This window comes from Ranitomeya imitator, chromosome 1, assembly GCF_032444005.1.
Source record: "Ranitomeya imitator isolate aRanImi1 chromosome 1, aRanImi1.pri, whole genome shotgun sequence".
Taxonomy (NCBI): domain Eukaryota; kingdom Metazoa; phylum Chordata; class Amphibia; order Anura; family Dendrobatidae; genus Ranitomeya; species Ranitomeya imitator.
Genome location: NC_091282.1, coordinates 299,617,852 through 299,635,077, shown reverse-complemented (window position 1 = coordinate 299,635,077; position 17,226 = coordinate 299,617,852). Strand labels below are relative to the sequence as shown.

Genomic DNA, 17,226 nt, shown 5'->3' with positions numbered 1-17,226 from the left:
GTTCTGAGTTTCCTGCATGTGCCACATCTTCGCTCCCCATGTGCCAAACTGCCGGCTGCACCAACGCCCGGGGCCCATGTAGCCACCCGGACCTGGGGCTTAGTGGGTCCACCTCACAAAGTGAGTAAAGCAGCAACTTGGACAGAAAGGAAACATCCAATGACCTGCATTTTGGAGTGCATTTTTTTAATGGGTAAGATTATTTTAAAATTGAGCAATCTGGAGATTTCCTATGGAGCGCCCCCAGACACAGGGCCACGGATTCTCGGTACCGGGCCTCTCTGGTTCAGTTCTGAGGCTGTCACGGTGGCTAGACCCGGTCCGCGACCCTAAGGGGTGTCCAATAAAGGTGGTACAGTCTGTCAGGGATTCGTGACGCCACCTGTGGTGTTCGGTCAAGGTGACAGACGCTGCTGTGGGGTCCGCTGGGGTGATGGAATGGCAGCTAGATGGTATACCTTCCCACAGGTGAAGTATGTCCCCAGGGCTTCCCAGTAAGGTGGATAGTGATGGTGTGAGGTGCAGTCAATAACGAGGACACAGGGTTGCAGTCTCTTTACCTATTTACTGAAGACTTCAGGATCTTCAATCCAGAGCACGCTTAACCGGGCTATCTGAGACCGGCCGGTCCGATGGGCACTTCCAGAATTCCCCTTGCAGGTGGAAATCGTTGCCTACCACTAGCGCCTGTGTGTTGTAGTGCTACCCTGCTGAGCATTCGGAATAGTCCTCACAACTTCTGTTCTCGTTCGTTCGTTCTTTCTAATGTGTTCCAGATGTTTCTAATTCAACGTCCCCCAGGTATGTTATGGCTAGGACGCACCCGTATGACGGGAAGGCCTGGAGGTCTTCCGAGACCCTAGAGACGCCCCTCTCCCACTGTTGCCCCCTATGTCTTCGTAGGTGTTTAGGTGAGACAGCCAACCTATAATTAACTGTCCTGCGGAGTTTGAAGTAAGGCGTAGAGTCAGTTACTCCCTCGGTGTTCCGGCTACGCGCCTCAGTAGGATGTTGCCTCGGTCTCACGGCACGACTCCTACTGGCTCTCCTTTGTGCTTGATCTCGTTTCTCACTGTCTCACAATATCCTTCGCTTCGTGTCTCTTTCTTAGGATACCGCCGCGAGGTGTGCAGGTGCGGTTCCGTAACGTTCTGTTCTGGTCGCTAGGTGCCTGCCAGGTTCCCACGCCTGACAGGGACCCCCATGTGTCTTCTCCCTGCAACACCCCCTGCCACGGGATGTTGCCTGAATCCAACCCAGTCAGCTTCTGACTAACTTCCTATCCAACCCCTAGTTTTACCAGTGTGAGGAGTGGCCCAATAAATAAAGCCTTTTCTCCCCCTAGTGGCCGGAGTGTGAAGTGTAATGTGTGCTGGTGATACCTGGTCAGTAGAATTCCTCCAGTGCCATCAGACGTACCATCACTCCCCTTAGTGGCAGAGTGTTACACTGCAACGACCAGATCTCTGGGGCACTGCACCTATTTACCACTTCATCTGCAAAATGAGATGAAATTGACTACCAATCCCTGAGTAGGACCGTCTACTTGATTGCTAAGTCTAAAATGATCTGGGATGTCAGTAATGAATAATATACTAAATCTTTACCCACAAGTCTATATATCAATCTGTTCACCTTCTCCTGCTCTATATTAATTTGCCCAAAGATATCAGGTGCAATCTGACAGGTTCCCTTTAATAAATACATTTCCAACTAGCATTAGCTACTACCATTTTTTGTAGACCTTTTTGAAAACTGTCCAATAAGACAAAAAATTATTGAATGAAGTCTCCCAATGTCATGAGAAGACAAAGGACTGAAGTCTAAAAGCTGTAACTGGCATTTATACATAACAGAAATGAATGACTGCTGTTTTTTTCCATTTATTTCATAGTACAATATATTCAGAGGAGGAAGTAAAATACATTGCAGATGCAAGTAGTATTATTTCAAGGTTTTAAAGAGCAACTCCAGCAAAAGTAGAACCGTTCCAACCAACATTGCCCGCATTTATGTCAATGAAAGTGATGTAAACCCTGAAAGAGACAATAGAAAAATATGTATGAGCTATACATGTACAGGTGAAAATATTGCTAGAAAACAGGGTAAGGAAAAGCTAGCATAGCACTATGGTCTTTACACATATGGATCGTTCGGACATGTGAAAATCAGTTGGGTCGGTAATGCTTTAGAACTGTGCTGGAGTGTCAGGGGCTTCAACAGGTTAGAACGCTAGTTTTGTTATTTTCAAGTATTACCTGCCCATGATCCTTTTTTTTTTTACATAAACCCCTTTACATGTAGTAGGTATAGGCTATAATAAGATAACTACCATATCTCCAGTGAGACATGGCAGCTATCATTTCTATCTTGTTAACCACGGCTTACCATATGTGCAATTCCTGTGATTGTGCAGAATCAACAATGGCAATGAGACATTTATCACAATCACAAGAACTTAACTTTGTAAGAGACCATTAATACAAGGATCCCTGTTTGATATAACTAAGGCCGGGTTCACATTGCGTTAGCAGCAGCCCGTTCAGCACATACGCTAACGGGCCGCTGTTAACGCAAGTGCCGACGTTGCATCACGCTAGCGCAGATAGAGCATCTGCTAGCTCTATCTGTGCTAGCAGTGATGGACCCGGAAACGCTGCAGCCCACGTCTCCGGGTCCGTCACTCAATGACAGCACATCCCTAGCGCATGCCCATTGTGGGCTAGTGATGCGTCCGACATTGGATTCAATGGCGGCCGTAACGGACTACATTACACCGCGTTTATGCCGCGGTGTAACGTAGTCCATTTAACGGACCACCATAACGCAGTGTGAACCTAGCCTAAGCAAGGTTTTGAGTTTACAATCAGCATAGCCTATCCTGATTGAATTTTGCGAAAAATAAAACCGATAGATATTTTGATCTCCTTCCAATATAATCCAATGAAGAGGTTCAAAGAGAAAATCCATTGTTATAAGTCAAATTCAAAATAAATTACTTCTATCGCGCCATTAATTCCACAGCGCTTACTGACATCATTGACACTGTGCCCATTGGTGCTCACTATCTAGATTCCCTTATCAGTATGGTTTTGGAGTGTGAGACATTGTCTTTGGTGGGATTTGAACCCGGGACCCCAGGGCTGCTGTGCTAACCACTGAGCCATCGTGCTGCCCTGTAATTGGGGTATAACAGAAATCTACCCTTTATTGTCAGAGATAGGCAGTAGGAAACTAATTGTTTCATTTCAAAGATTGAAAAATGTGAAAGCCATAGGAATAATTCACATATACAAGACAAAAGTTGACATATGACCGAGACACATGGGCCAGATCTAACCCCAGGCGATATATCGTGTAATAAAATGTTCAAGAGGGCACGATAAGACACAGTGGTCCCAATTCATCCAAACTTTCTTGGCAGAAAACTGGTGTAAAACACTTAGAAAGGTGGAAGTTGCGCAAACATTTTGAGACTTTTGCCATTTTCACGCCAGTTAAAGTGAGCTGAGCTGGACAGGAGCCTAGGCAGGACAGGATGGGGCTACCCCTGCCCACCAAATTCAGGAAAGGTGCCAGTCTTAATGAATGTGCCCCACACTACTGCTGAGGAATGTTGCTGAAATCATTTCACTTTTGGAAGCTTTTGGTTATGTAGGTCTAAATTACTGTAATCAACAGAGTCTTTTTCTAAAAGTATAAATGGCGACCAATGCCATAAGTATGTCTAGGTCTAATTTCATAATTTTGGAGGTTTAAAGACATTTTAACATAGTATTGTCTTCGGTATTTTATATGTAATTGAAGCTGGATAGTCTCCGCAACAGAAATGGACATGCTGCGGCTCGTATACCAGCGCCTTGGGTGAATTTACGCTGCGTCAAATAGAAGCACAGTGGGTATGGGATTTCTATAAATCCAATCCATGTGCTTGGATCATAGAATACAGCGGTTTGGACGCAGAGCAAGTGCGATGTGTCCACAACTCTGCTGACCGTGGGCACATACAGTAATAGCTGTAAAAGCAGGTCCAATATCAATAAAAAAGACACATAATACATGCATGCTTTTGACTTGCCTTTCAGGAGGTATTTGCAGCTGTTTGTTCAGAAATTCGCACAGCATCTTGGAGTATTTTTCATTACGTATACCACCAGTCTTCGCAATGCTTTGCAGACTGCACAGGCCACAGGGATCTTTAGTTCCACCAAAAGACATTTGTTGATCTGGGTGAATGATCACCGCAAAGAACTAGAAGACAGAAACAATATAATGTGTTCGTGTAGCACCATGCCACGAAAGCTGGCCACACAACCCAGTGAAGAGCATTTCTACAACATGCTCATATGCAAATATTTTCATTTACGTTTCATTATTTTAATTTTTAAACAATGATTATTATTGAAAGTTTTAAGTACATTACAAATGTTGCCCAGTACAAAATGTGATTGTATAAGCAAGTATTGAGACAAAAAAGCTGCAGTGGAGACAAACACATGGCATGGTGAGGTGGAGGGGTAGGGAATTGAGTGGAGCCTGGGAAGGGGACCAAATGGTTCTTCTGGGAGGTATTATTTAATGAAGAGTCAGGGGTGGAAGAAGCTTTAAAACATAGTACTGTAGAACGTGCGCACATTTAATCAAAGCTATGAATTTTGGCCAGAGGCATATATGTGGCAGGAGGGGGTTAGGTGGGGCATCTGGCCCGGTCACAGCCAGCAGGGGGGCACCGTCGAGCCACCTAATGCGTCGGTTCGAGGTGTCTCCTCTTATCTTGGAGGATTGGAAGGGACTCCTTACCCAGGGGAAAATTGAGAGTTAACCCACAAGGGGGAAACAAGGGCAGAGGAGTATTTTAAAGAATCACAGATTTTAAGCGAATGCGATATGATGGGAATAGTGATATGTTTTCATTGGCTCAGTATGTAAGGCTGCCGTCACACTATCAGTATTTGGTCAGTATTTTACATCAGTATCTGTAAGCCAAAACCAGGAGTGGAACAAATAGAGGAAAAGTATAATAGAAACATATGCACCACTTCTGTATTTATCACCCACTCCTGGTTTTGCCTTCGAAATACTGATATAAAATATTGAGCATATACTGATAGTGTGATGGCAGCCTTATAGTGTATCAAGGGTCAGTGGATGGCATTCTGGAGCTTCCAGAGAAAGCCAGAGAGGTTTTTCAGTGGAGGTATGGTATGCTGTTAGTTGGGCTAGCTGAGCTGCTTGGTAATATTTGACCAAATTGGAAACACCTATACCTCCTTTCAGACAATGTCAATATAGCTTGATTTGGTTAACTTGGGAGGAGACCACCCTTCCAGAGAAAAGTATTAATTAGGCATTGAGATATTTTAACCCCTTCACCCTCAGGCCATTTTCTGTTCTTTTTTTGTTCCCTTTCTTCCCAGAGCCACAACTTTTTTATTTTTATGTCAATATAACCGTATGATAGTTTGTTTTTTTTGCAAGAAGAGTTGTACCTTTGAACAACACCTTTGTTTTTCCCATATAATGTACTGGAAAAGGGAAAACCATTCCAAGTGCAATGAATTTGCATTGCATAAAACATGCATTTCCACAATTGTTTTTTTTCTTACCTTGTTCACCAAATGCTAAAATTGACCTGCCATTATGAGTCTCCAGGTCATTATGAGTTACCAAACCTGTCTAGGTTCTTTTTTATTTAAGTGGTGAAAAAAATCTAATGTTTGTTAGATTAAAAAAAATGGCATTTTCCGAGACTTGTAGCATCTCAATTTTTCAGGATCTGAGGCTGGGTGAGGGCTTTTTTGTGTGCGCCGAGCTGACGTTTTTACTGATACAATTTTGGGGTAGACACAAACTTTTGATTACATTATATTGTAATGTTGCGGTGCCCAAAAAATGTAATTCTGGCGGTTTTGAATTTTTTGTCTCAATACGCCACTTATCAATAAGATTAATTTACTTTATATTTTGATAGATCGGGCATTTCTGAACTCTCAATACCAAATATGTTTTTTTTTATTGTTTTATTTTGAATGGGGCAAACGTGAGGTGATTTGTACATAATTTTTTTTTTAATTTTTGACACTTGCTTCAATAGACTCCTTAGGATACTTGAAACTGCGATCTTCTTCTGATCGCTTGTGCTACACATGAGGAAGGCATCGTTAATGCATGGGTTGTTACAGGATGGGTTGTTATAAAGTAGTTTCAGGTATTGCTGAAACCAAAAGGGAATCCTTTGCGAGTTAGACGTTATACAGTCATGGCCAACATTTTTGAGAATGACACCAAAATTATATTTTCACATGATCTGCTGCCCTCTGGTTTTTATTAGTGTTTGTCTGATGTTTATATCACATACAGAAATATAATTGCAATCATATTATGAGTACCAATAGGTTATATTGACAATTAGAATGAGTTAATGCAGCAAGTCAATATTTGCAGTGTTGACCCTTCTTCTTCAAGACCTCTGCAATTGTCCCTGGCATGCTCTCAATCAACTTCTGGACCAAATCCTGACTGATAGCAGTCCATTCTTGCATAATCAATGCTTGCATTTTGCCAGAATTTGTTGGTTTTTGTTTGTCCACCCGTCTCTTGATGATTGACCACAAGTTCTCAATGGGATTAAGATCTGGGGAGTTTCCAGGCCATGGACCCAAAATCTCTATGTTTTGTTCCATGAGCCATTTAGTTATCACCTTTGCTTTATGGCAAGGTGCTCCATCGTGCTGGAAAAGGCATTGTTGGGCGCCAAACTGCTCTTGGACGGTTGGGAGAAGTTGCTCTTGGAGGACATTCTGGTACCATTCTTTATTCATGGCTGTGTTTTTAGGCAAGACTGTGAGTGAGCCGATTCCCTTGGCTGAGAAGCAACCCCACACATGAATGGTTTCAGGATGCTTTACAGTTGGCATGAGACAAGACTGGTGGTAGCGCTCACCTCTTCTTCTCCGAATAGGCTGTTTTCCAGATGTCCCAAACAATCGAAAAGGGGATTCATCAGAGAAAATGACTTTGCCCCAGTCCTCAGCAGTCCACTCCCTGTACCTTTTGCAGAATATCAGTCGGTCCCTGATGTTTTTTCTGGAGAGAGGTGGCTTCTTTGCTGCCCTCCTTGAAACCAGGCCTTGCTCAAAGAGTCTCCGCCTCACAGTGCGTGCAGAAGCACTCACACCAGCCTGCTGCCATTCCTGAGCAAGCTCGGCACTGCTGGTAGTCCGATCCCGCAGCTGAAACAGTTTTGAAACAAGCGATCCTGGCGCTTGCTGGTCTTTCTTGGGCCCCCTGGAGCCTTTTTGACAACTCTCCTTGAAGTTCTTGATGATGCGATAGATTGTTGACTGAGGTGCAATCTTTGTAGCTGCGATACTCTTCCCTGTTAGACCATTTTTGTGCGGTGCAATGATGGCTGCACGTGTTTCTTTAGAGATAACCATGGTTAACTGAAGAGAAACAATGATACCAAGCACCAGCCTCCTTTTAAAGTGTCCAGTGATGTCATTCTTACTTAATCATGACTGATTGATCGCCAGCCCTGTCCTCATCAACACCCACACCTGTGTTAATGGATCAATCACTAAAACGATGTTAGCTGCTCCTTTTAAGGCAGGACTGCAATGATGTTGAAATATGTTTTGGGGGTTAAAGTTCATTTTCTGGGCAAATATTGACTTTGCAAGTACAGTAATTGCTGTTAAGCTGATCACTCTGACATTCAGGAGTATATGCAAACTGCCATTAGAAAAAATGAAGCAGTAGACTTTGGAAAATTTAATATTTGTCTCACTCTCAAAATTTTTGTCCATGACTGTACTAGTCTCGGTGTGAAGCCATACAAGGGGGTGCAGTGTGGAGAGGCATTTTAGACGTTGAGCAAGATTGGCGGTGCTTTTATTGTTAAGTGCATAGAAGTGTTGTTGGGACCAGCGTAAGGTACGATCATCGTTCTCAAAGACAAAGCTCTAATTCGGTGCGTGCATGTCTGAGGTCACGATATATCGATGGGGTGGGTTTGCCCTTCATCTGGGACTCTAAGGCTGATACTCTGATTTCAAGATCAGTAGTTTTAGTGAGTCTTTCTTTTTTTTTCTTCTGTGCAGCTTCTTGAAGGAAGCTGTATGGGCTTCCCAAAGTGAAATTGGTGAAGCCACTGACAGTTGATTCAAAGTGAAATAATCATCAAGGTGATTACTTAGTCTTTGAGAAATTTCTGGGTAGGAAAGCAGGGAGTCAGAGACCAGTTGAATAACCATAGGAGTGGACGTAGTCAACTGAATTGGAGAGTGGTGAGACCAGGGAATAACGATATGAATAGGAATATTTGTTATGTTGGGTATTAAGGCTGGATGGGCTAATATGTGGTCTAATCTGGTGAAAACTGAATGCATGGAGAAAAATAGGCATAATCTTTGACTGTTGGGTGCACTTCCCTCCATTAGTCAAACCAGTAGTTGAGAGAAAGATGTTTACGGAAAGAGATCATGTCTAGTGAAAGCAGAGATGATGGGGAACTAGACAGTTGGGGGTCGCTAGACTTCTCAAGCTTGGGATTCAGTATACAAATTGAGTCAGCGTGGTGCCTTGGGCATGTTCTATTACTAGGTAAAGTAGGTGAGAGAAAGAGGTGGATTGGTGGGTGTTTGGGGTATAGAAAAGACAAGTCACCAGTTTGTTTGAGATGGTGCCTGTTGTCATTAAGTAGTGGCGTTCATTATCTGAAACTTGCAATTTGAAAACAAAAGGGACAGATTTTTTAAAGCAAATGGCTACACCTTTGGTTTTGCTTGAAGTGTTGGCCGCATAAAAAAGTGGATAGGAGGGGGATAAGAATTTTGGTTATGATATTTTGGAAAACTGTGTATTTTGCAGGCAAATCACTTCTGCCTGTAAGGATCTATAATAACAAAACGCTTTATTATGTTTGCGCGGGGAATTGAGGCCTCGAACATTGTGCGACACGTTGGTTAACGCAAGGTAATGGAGGCGATTGAGACGTATAGTAAGGCCGGAGTCACACTAAACGTATGAAAAATCGGTCGGAGTCTTCCTGCCGAGAGTCACATGAGTGTTTTCCATAAGATAATCTCTGTGTAATGTGTTTTCAATGCGATAATATGATTTTCTCCCACCCATGTATTCATATGGCATCTGTATGACATCTGTATGGCTTTACATTTCTCACTTTTTTTTAATAAAGATTGTGATAGAAAAATATTGCTAAAAGTTTTTCAACAATACATGTAACACAAAGAGCTGATTTAAGCCATATAGGTCATTTTCTGCTAATAGTTTCCCTTTTATAGAGTTACTAGATGGTGGCCCGATTCTAACGCTTCGGGTATTCTAGAATGCAATGCCCAAGTAGTATATAACACAGCCCACGTAGTATATAACACAGCCCACATAGTATATAACACAGCCCATGCAGTATATAACACAGCTACGTAGTATATTGCGCAGCCCATGTAGTATATAGCACAGCACATAGTATATAGCACAGCCCACGCAGTATATAACACAGCCATGTAATATATTGCACAGGCATGTAGTATATAATACAGGCCACGCAGTATACAACACAGGCCACATAATATATAGCAATGTGGGCACCATATCCCTGTTAAAAAAAAAAACAATTAAAATAAAAAAGTTAAATGCGCACCTTCCGTCGGCCCCCAGATCCCGCCGAGGCCTTTACTGATGCTCCTCGCGATGCTCCGTTCCCAGTAATGCCTAGTGGCAATAACCCGCGATCATGTAGCAGTCTCGCGAGACTGCCGCGTGATCTCGGGGCATTGTAGCAATACATTCTTGGGACCAGAGCACGAGGAGCGGAAAAGGCTGCGATGGACTTCGGAAGGTGAGAATATAATGTTTTTTGGTTTTTTTAATTATTTTTAACATTCTGTTTTTACTATTGATGCTGCTTAGGCAGCGTGTTTAATCCCGCCTCAATATCGCTGATTGGTTGCGGCCGGCCGACCAGGATTTCCATTACAGACAGACAGAAGTTAGAAACAGATGGAAGTACCCCTTAGGCAATTATATATAGATACTTATACCAGAGCATCATGCACACAGTCTGCTTGGCATCGCGCTCCTGCGCAGGTGTACAGATTTGCCCTGTTGGCGGCAGAGCAAAGTTCTGCAGTGCGCAGGTGCTGGGCCTATCTGACCTTTCCGGGTGCCTGCACACTGCAGTACTTTGCTCTGCCCTCAACAGGGCAGGTCAGTAAACGAAGCAAGCAGAAGGACAGCATCGCATGAAGATGGGAGGCGCTGGACCAAGAAGAGCGACACCCCCCAAACCGGACCTCCCTGCAGGTTAGTATAGTAAAAGTTATTTTTCAATTCTTCTAGGTCGGGATGGGGGCAGCATTATAGAATGTTGTATATCAGCCCTGAAAGGCGATGGCTGCATCTCATATCGCCCAAACCTCGTGACAGGTTCCCTTTAAGTTCTCACCCATAGATACCAAAAAAAGGAAATGGCTAATCTTAAAATAGTTTTCTGGTACATCATAGGTTTGGGTATAATGAGGAAACGTAAGATGGCGTTCTATTGTTTTTGATTCCTAGTTCTTCACATAGTTTGCTTCCAAGAGACTTACGTTGTAGTTGATAACACTCAGAGGCTTTGAAAACAGGGAGTGCAGTGTTTCCAAATTCCAAATGGGGGTCTATTCTGTTGCATACGGCTGTTTTATGAGCGCCGTGTGATCCGGAAGGGTGTTATCTTTTCGTTGATTGCTTTATTGACTCAATACCATATGTCATTCTTGGGGTGTATGTTCCTCCTCCTGTCTCCATCAAGCGCCTATTTTATAGCTCACTATATAAATGCTATATGATTCTACACCCTGTATTAGATAGATTTTGAGCTCCCGGCCATATGATAGAAGAACGCCCTAGGATAATTACTCTTCAAATATTCTCCATAGAATTGGGCTGGATTGGTAAATGGCACCAGTAATATCCTAATGAAGAATGGTATCTAAACTTCTACAAATGACCTAGGAGCAGTTTGGCGATGAACAATGCTATTTTTCAGCATGATTGAACACTATATCACAAAGTAGTTAGTGATAGCTAAGTGTCTAGGTGAACAAAAAAATTTAAAGTTTGGGTCCATTGAGAACCTATTGTCAATCCTCAAAAAGCAGGTGACACAAAACAAAAACACAAAATTGCAAGAAACTCTAAGCACTGATTAGGCAAGACTGGATTGCCATGAGTCAGAATTTGACCCAGAAGCTGATATCCAGAATGCCCAGATGAATTGCAGAAGCTTTGAAAAATAAGGCAAAACATTGGAAATATGGAGTCTTTGCATAAATTTGATGTATTTAGCAATTAAAGTGTAAAAACTTATGAAAACCTTATAAATGAACCATAGAGTCCATGCTAAAATGTGCGTCATGGAAGATTGCTTTAAACATTGATGGCCTATCCTTAGAAAATGTCATAAATATTTTATTGTTTTTTGGATTTCTGGGGACTTTGCCAATCAGCATGTGAAGGAGCCACATAATTGTTTACACAAGGATAGGCGTTCCTCTGTACGGTGCGCTGTCCCTAGAATCGTAGTTTGTCATATTCACTTCATTGTAATCTATTTTCAATGTCCTCCATTTTATTAGCCAATTAGGACACATTATAAATTACTTTTTTCATATCTCGCTTCATAGGAGGCACAAGATCTTGAAGTGCGCTAACTCCATCACTTTCTTTGTGCGTTCAGCATGATTCACTTGTAACTGAGCTGCAGTTGGCACAACTTTGTAAACCGTGAAGGAGCGTATTTATTATGCCAGCCAATATTACTATGCCCTCCTATAGGCTAATACGTTGCATATTTGCAGCAGATTTTGTTGTGAAAAATTGGCAACTGTCCCATTCATCTGAAACAACCCTAGCCAACTAGTCGAACCAGTTCAATACATTGCTGATTTTCAAAGACCATGTAACGTAAACCTTTAAATATGTATATGATTTTTTTGGTACAGTCTTTGTACTCATTGTAATCGTCTTCCAATCCCACATCTTACCTTAGCTGGTACATCCATTGCTTGTTCAAGTAGCTGGCTCAGGTCGGACATCAGGGTCAGGGGTATTGCGCTCTGGCAAATATTAGTGTGCAGGGTAAGTATAGGCATGATGATATGAGGATAATGAAATCTCCGGGATGAAGAAGACCAGCTAGTGTGACTCCTCTCTGTCTTGGAGGCAAATTGTCACTAAAGGAATCCTTAAAGTTCAGCTTCTATGTACATCCTGGTCACCGCACCCAACTGTTACTTATTCACTCACATGATTTCACTCAAATCTATTCTCACGGTATCAATTTGAAGCGGCAAGCTGGCAGCAACTTCATACTTAGTAACATAGTAACATAGTAACATAGTTAGTAAGGCCGAAAAAAGACATTTGTCCATCCAGTTCAGCCTATATTCCATCATAATAAATACCCAGATCTACGTCCTTCTACAGAACCTAATAATTGTATGATACAATATTGTTCTGCTCCAGGAAGACATCCAGGCCTCTCTTGAACCCCTCGACTGAGTTCGCCATCACCACCTCCTCAGGCAAGCAATTCCAGATTCTCACTGCCCTAACAGTAAAGAATCATCTTCTATGTTGGTTGAAAAACCTTCTCTCCTCCAGACGCAAAGAATGTCCCCTTGTGCCCGTCACCTTCCTTGGTATAAACAGATCCTCAGCAAGATATTTGTATTGTCCCCTTATATACTTATACATGGTTATTAGATCGCCCCTCAGTCGTCTTTTTTCTAGACTAAATAATCCTAATTTCGCTAATCTATCTGGGTATTGTAGTTCTCCCATCCCCTTTATTAATTTTGTTGCCCTCCTTTGTACTCTCTCTAGTTCCATTATATCCTTCCTGAGCACTTGTGAAGAGTAATATTCCAGATATGAAATATGACAGAATTTGTACATTCATATAGCGCTATATCGTATCAGAAAAATGTGAACCTGTTTTGCCAGAAAATTTGCACCAGGAATCTGAGACTGATTATTCCGCCTCTCTTGCAGATTTGCAGTTTGATATACCACAGATCCGCTGTCAGATTAGTCTCATTCAATTGGGCCAAGCTCAGTGTGACAAGTCAACATGGTTTTCAGCTGAAATTTTGCATGTTGAAAACAATTGGGGATGGTTTGATGATAGTTTTCATCTGGATCTCAAAATGGAATACTTGCTAAAATCCACATTAAATTATGAGGGAGTAGCAGTGCTTATTATCTCCGTATCTATTATCATTGTACTATGGCATCATTGTGTCTGTAATCCATATACTTCAACTTGATAAACCTTATAATGCCTGTATTGTGACATCACTAGATTTATTATCACTATAGTGTGACATCATTTCGTCTACCTACCTTGCACTGTATGTTCACAAAACATGTTACTGTATTGTGACATCGCTGGAGACAGGGACGTATATAGAAATTTTGGAACCCAATAGCAAAAATCCTACTTGCCTCTCCCCCCCACAAAAAAAAAATCAGGTGGGTCACAGAAAGCATATTCCACAACTTTACAGCTCTTACAAAGTAATTTTGCCCTTATTGATGCCCACACACTAAGATACCCCTTTCATGGCCTCTATAAAACATGATGCCAATAAAAGTGGTCTCAAACACAGTAAGATACTCCCACAGTGAATTCGTCCACACGCACAGAATGATGACACTACACTACCCCCACAAAGTATGACACCCCTACAGTGACTCAAACACCGTGTGATGGTCCACATAGTCCCACACAAACAGTATGATGACCCAACACACCCCTCTACACAATATGGTGGCCCACACACAGCCGTCTATACAGTATATTGGCCCTCTATTCGGTGCAGTGGCCCCCACACAATCCTTCACACTGTATAATGACCTACACACCGTAAAATGGCCCCCACTAGCCATCCAAACAATATAATGGCTCCCCACATAGCCCTCCAGACATTGTAATGGTCCCTACAAACCGCCACACAGTATAATGCCCCCCCGCACAGCCTTCCACACAGTATAATGGACCCCACACACCCCTGCACACAGTATAGTGGACCCCACACAACCCTGAACACAGTATATTTGGCCCCCATATAACCCTCCAAACACTATAATTGGCCTCCACACAGCTCTCCAACAGTGTAATGTTCATCACACATCCCTCCAAACAGTATAATTGGTCCCACATAGGCCTCTAAACAGTACAGTGGCTTCCCACATAGTCCTCCAAATAGTATGATGGCCCCCAAATAGCTCTTCAAATAGTATGATGCCCTCCAGTAGTATGATGACCCCCCCCCCACATAGCACTCTAAATAGGACAGTAGCCCACCAAGTAGCATGATGGCCACCATATAGCACTCCAAATAGTATGATGTTCTCCACATAATACTCCAAATTATATGATGGGCAACAAATAGCCCTCTGAATAGTATGATACCCCCAAATAGTATGATGACCCCCACATAGCACTGTAAATAGTATTAAGGTGTCCCCATAGCCCTCCAAATAGTTTGATGCCCCCAAATAGTATGATGACCCACACAACACTCCAAATAGTATGATGTCCCCAAATAGCCCTAGAAATAGTATGATAGCCCCATCAGTAGCCCTCCAAATATTATGATGGCCATAAAAAGAGGCATTCAAATAGTATAATGGCTCCACAAACAGCCTTTCAAATAGTATGATGGCCTCCCAAGTAGCATGATGGCCCCCACATAGCACTCCAAATAGTATGATGGCCCCACAAATAATATTATGGCCCCTAAAAGTATTGATAAAAAAAAAAAAGAAACATACTTACCTCTCCCTGTTCCTCTGCTGCTCTGGTCTCTGCAGTGTCTTTTCTGCACTGCCTGGCTCAAAGGTCGAGATGTAATGACATCATTATGCACCATGCACGGAGACATCAGATGAGCAGGGAAAATAATGGAGGAGGGAGCGTCAACTGAGCTCCCTCCTTTATCATTATTTTCAACTGTATCGGCGGACACATTTGAAAGTCGGGTCCGGGGGTGAAGCCGGTGCTGGAACCAGGCCCGCAGATGCACAGACCCCATATCGGCCTTGTGATCTGCTGCTATTAGTAGTACACCGCTGACTGGAGATTTTATTCTTATGGTGTCACATCATTGCGTCTATCTTTTACTATGACTTCAGTGTTTATTTTCCACTTACTATGACATCATTGCGTCTATCTTCCTTGTACTGTGGATTCAGTATTTCTTATCAATGTACTTTGGCATCATGGTCTCCTTGTGTGAACTATTTAGGTTATTAGATATAACTGTAATAATTATATTCCTGTGTGCATTTTAGAAGTCTGTTGCAAGATGGGACCCCGTGGTTCCTGTGTCATATAAGCGGATAACAGTTTTATAAACTGATTTTTCCTCATGAAGATTTGCCTTCTACACTAGAAGTGTCTCTGTGGCATGAAATTATGTATTTGGGTCAATTCTACGTTTTTTTTGTTTGTCTTCTTTATGACTTAATGTAGAAATAAACTTGTGATTCATAATTAAAGGAGCCTTTGATGGAAATCAATAAATTCCGTTAAGAACTGGTTAGGTATGCATTCTGCACATCTTTCTCTTTTTTATTGTTACTATTTTTCCATCTTAAGATATTGGTGACCTATCCATAAGTTAGACTGGCAAATGATCTGATATAGGATAGGTCATCAATATCAGATGAGAAAGGGTAGGATGGGGGAGCGTCTCCCTGGCATTTAGCGAATTGTAGCTGAGCCACCGGACAGATATAAACTGGAATGGAGCTAGAATTGAACAGATCTGTCGAAAATGTGAAGTGTCCACTGCAGTTAAGTCATTAATCTCTTAACCCTGGAAACCCTGTTTAAACTGTAATCAAGCCAGGACAAATCTGTCATCTAACAGATACCCACAGCAACCAACAGAACCTATTGCTTGTTAATGGTCTATCATACTGAAAAAAATGTGGCATCATTCTGTGCTATTTTTTTTTTTTTGTATTTTTAATGTACTCTCCAAATCGCACCTCACCACTTGTGCACTTGACCCCATCCCATCCCATCCCACCTCCTCCTCAACCTCACCACCACACTAATCCCATCCCTAACCCATCTCTTCAACCTTTCACTAACTTCTGGTACCTTCCCCTCTGCCTTCAAACATGCCACAATTACACCTATTCTCAAAAAGCCATCCCTTCACCCAAGCAGTATGTCCAGCTATCGCCCCATATCTTTGCTACCATTTGCTTCCAAACTCCTTGAGCAGCATATCCATGCTGAACTTTCCTCTCACTTTGCATCTAATTCTCTCTTCGACAACCTACAATCTAGCTTCCGTCCCCACCATTCCACTGAGACTGCCCTGACCAAAATTACTAACGACTTACTTACAGCGAACGCTAACAGACAATTCTCTATACTCCTCCTCCTAGACCTGTCCTCTGCCTTCGACACAGTTGACCACTGCCTCCTACTACAGATCATCTCTTCCTTTGGGGTCAAACACCTTGCTCTATCTTGGATCTCCTCATACCTTGCCAACCACACATTTAGCATTTTCTACTCCCATACTACCTCTTCATCTCGCCCTCTCTCTGTTGGAGTCCCCCAAGGCTCTGTCCTAGGACCCTTACTCTTCTCAATCTATACTCTCGGCCTGGGACAACTCATAAGGTCCTATGGCTTCCAGTACCATCTATATGCCGATGACACTCAGATCTACCTCTCTGGCCCAGATGTCACCTCTCTGCTCTCCAGAATCCCAGAGTGTCTATCAGCCATATCCTCCTTCTTCTCCTCTCGCTTCCTCAAGCTCAATGTGGACAAATCTGAACTCATTATCTTTCATCTATCACGCATATCTTCCCTACCTGATCTATCTATCAAAATAAATGAAATCACACTTTCCCCTGTCCCCAAAATCCGCTGCCTCGGAGTAACCCTTGACTCTGCCCTGTCCTTCAAAGCGCACATCCAAGCACTCGCCACCTCCTGTTGCCTCCAGCTCAAAAATATTTCCAGAATCCGTCCTTTCCTCAACCCACACTCTACCAAAATGCTCGTGCATGCCCTAATCATCTCCCGCCTCGACTACTGCAACATACTACTCTGTGGCCTACCTTCTAACACTCCTGCACCCCTCCAGTCCATCCTTAACTCTGCTGCCCGACTAATTAATCTCTCTC

At 42.6% G+C, this 17,226-nt stretch overlaps 1 protein-coding gene across 1 annotated transcript; it reads right to left on the bottom strand.

Moving 5' to 3' along the window:
• Positions 1 to 1,863: 1,863 nt before the first annotated feature.
• Positions 1,864 to 12,269, bottom strand: LOC138670088 (macrophage migration inhibitory factor-like). The gene is made up of 3 exons (XM_069757124.1): positions 12,051 to 12,269; positions 4,079 to 4,251; positions 1,864 to 2,036 (listed from the first exon to the last, which is right to left on the bottom strand). The coding sequence occupies exons 1-3, from the start codon at positions 12,156 to 12,158 to the stop codon at positions 1,958 to 1,960; spliced, it is 360 nt and encodes a 119-aa protein (XP_069613225.1). The 5' UTR covers positions 12,159 to 12,269; the 3' UTR covers positions 1,864 to 1,957.
• Positions 12,270 to 17,226: the final 4,957 nt, after the last annotated feature.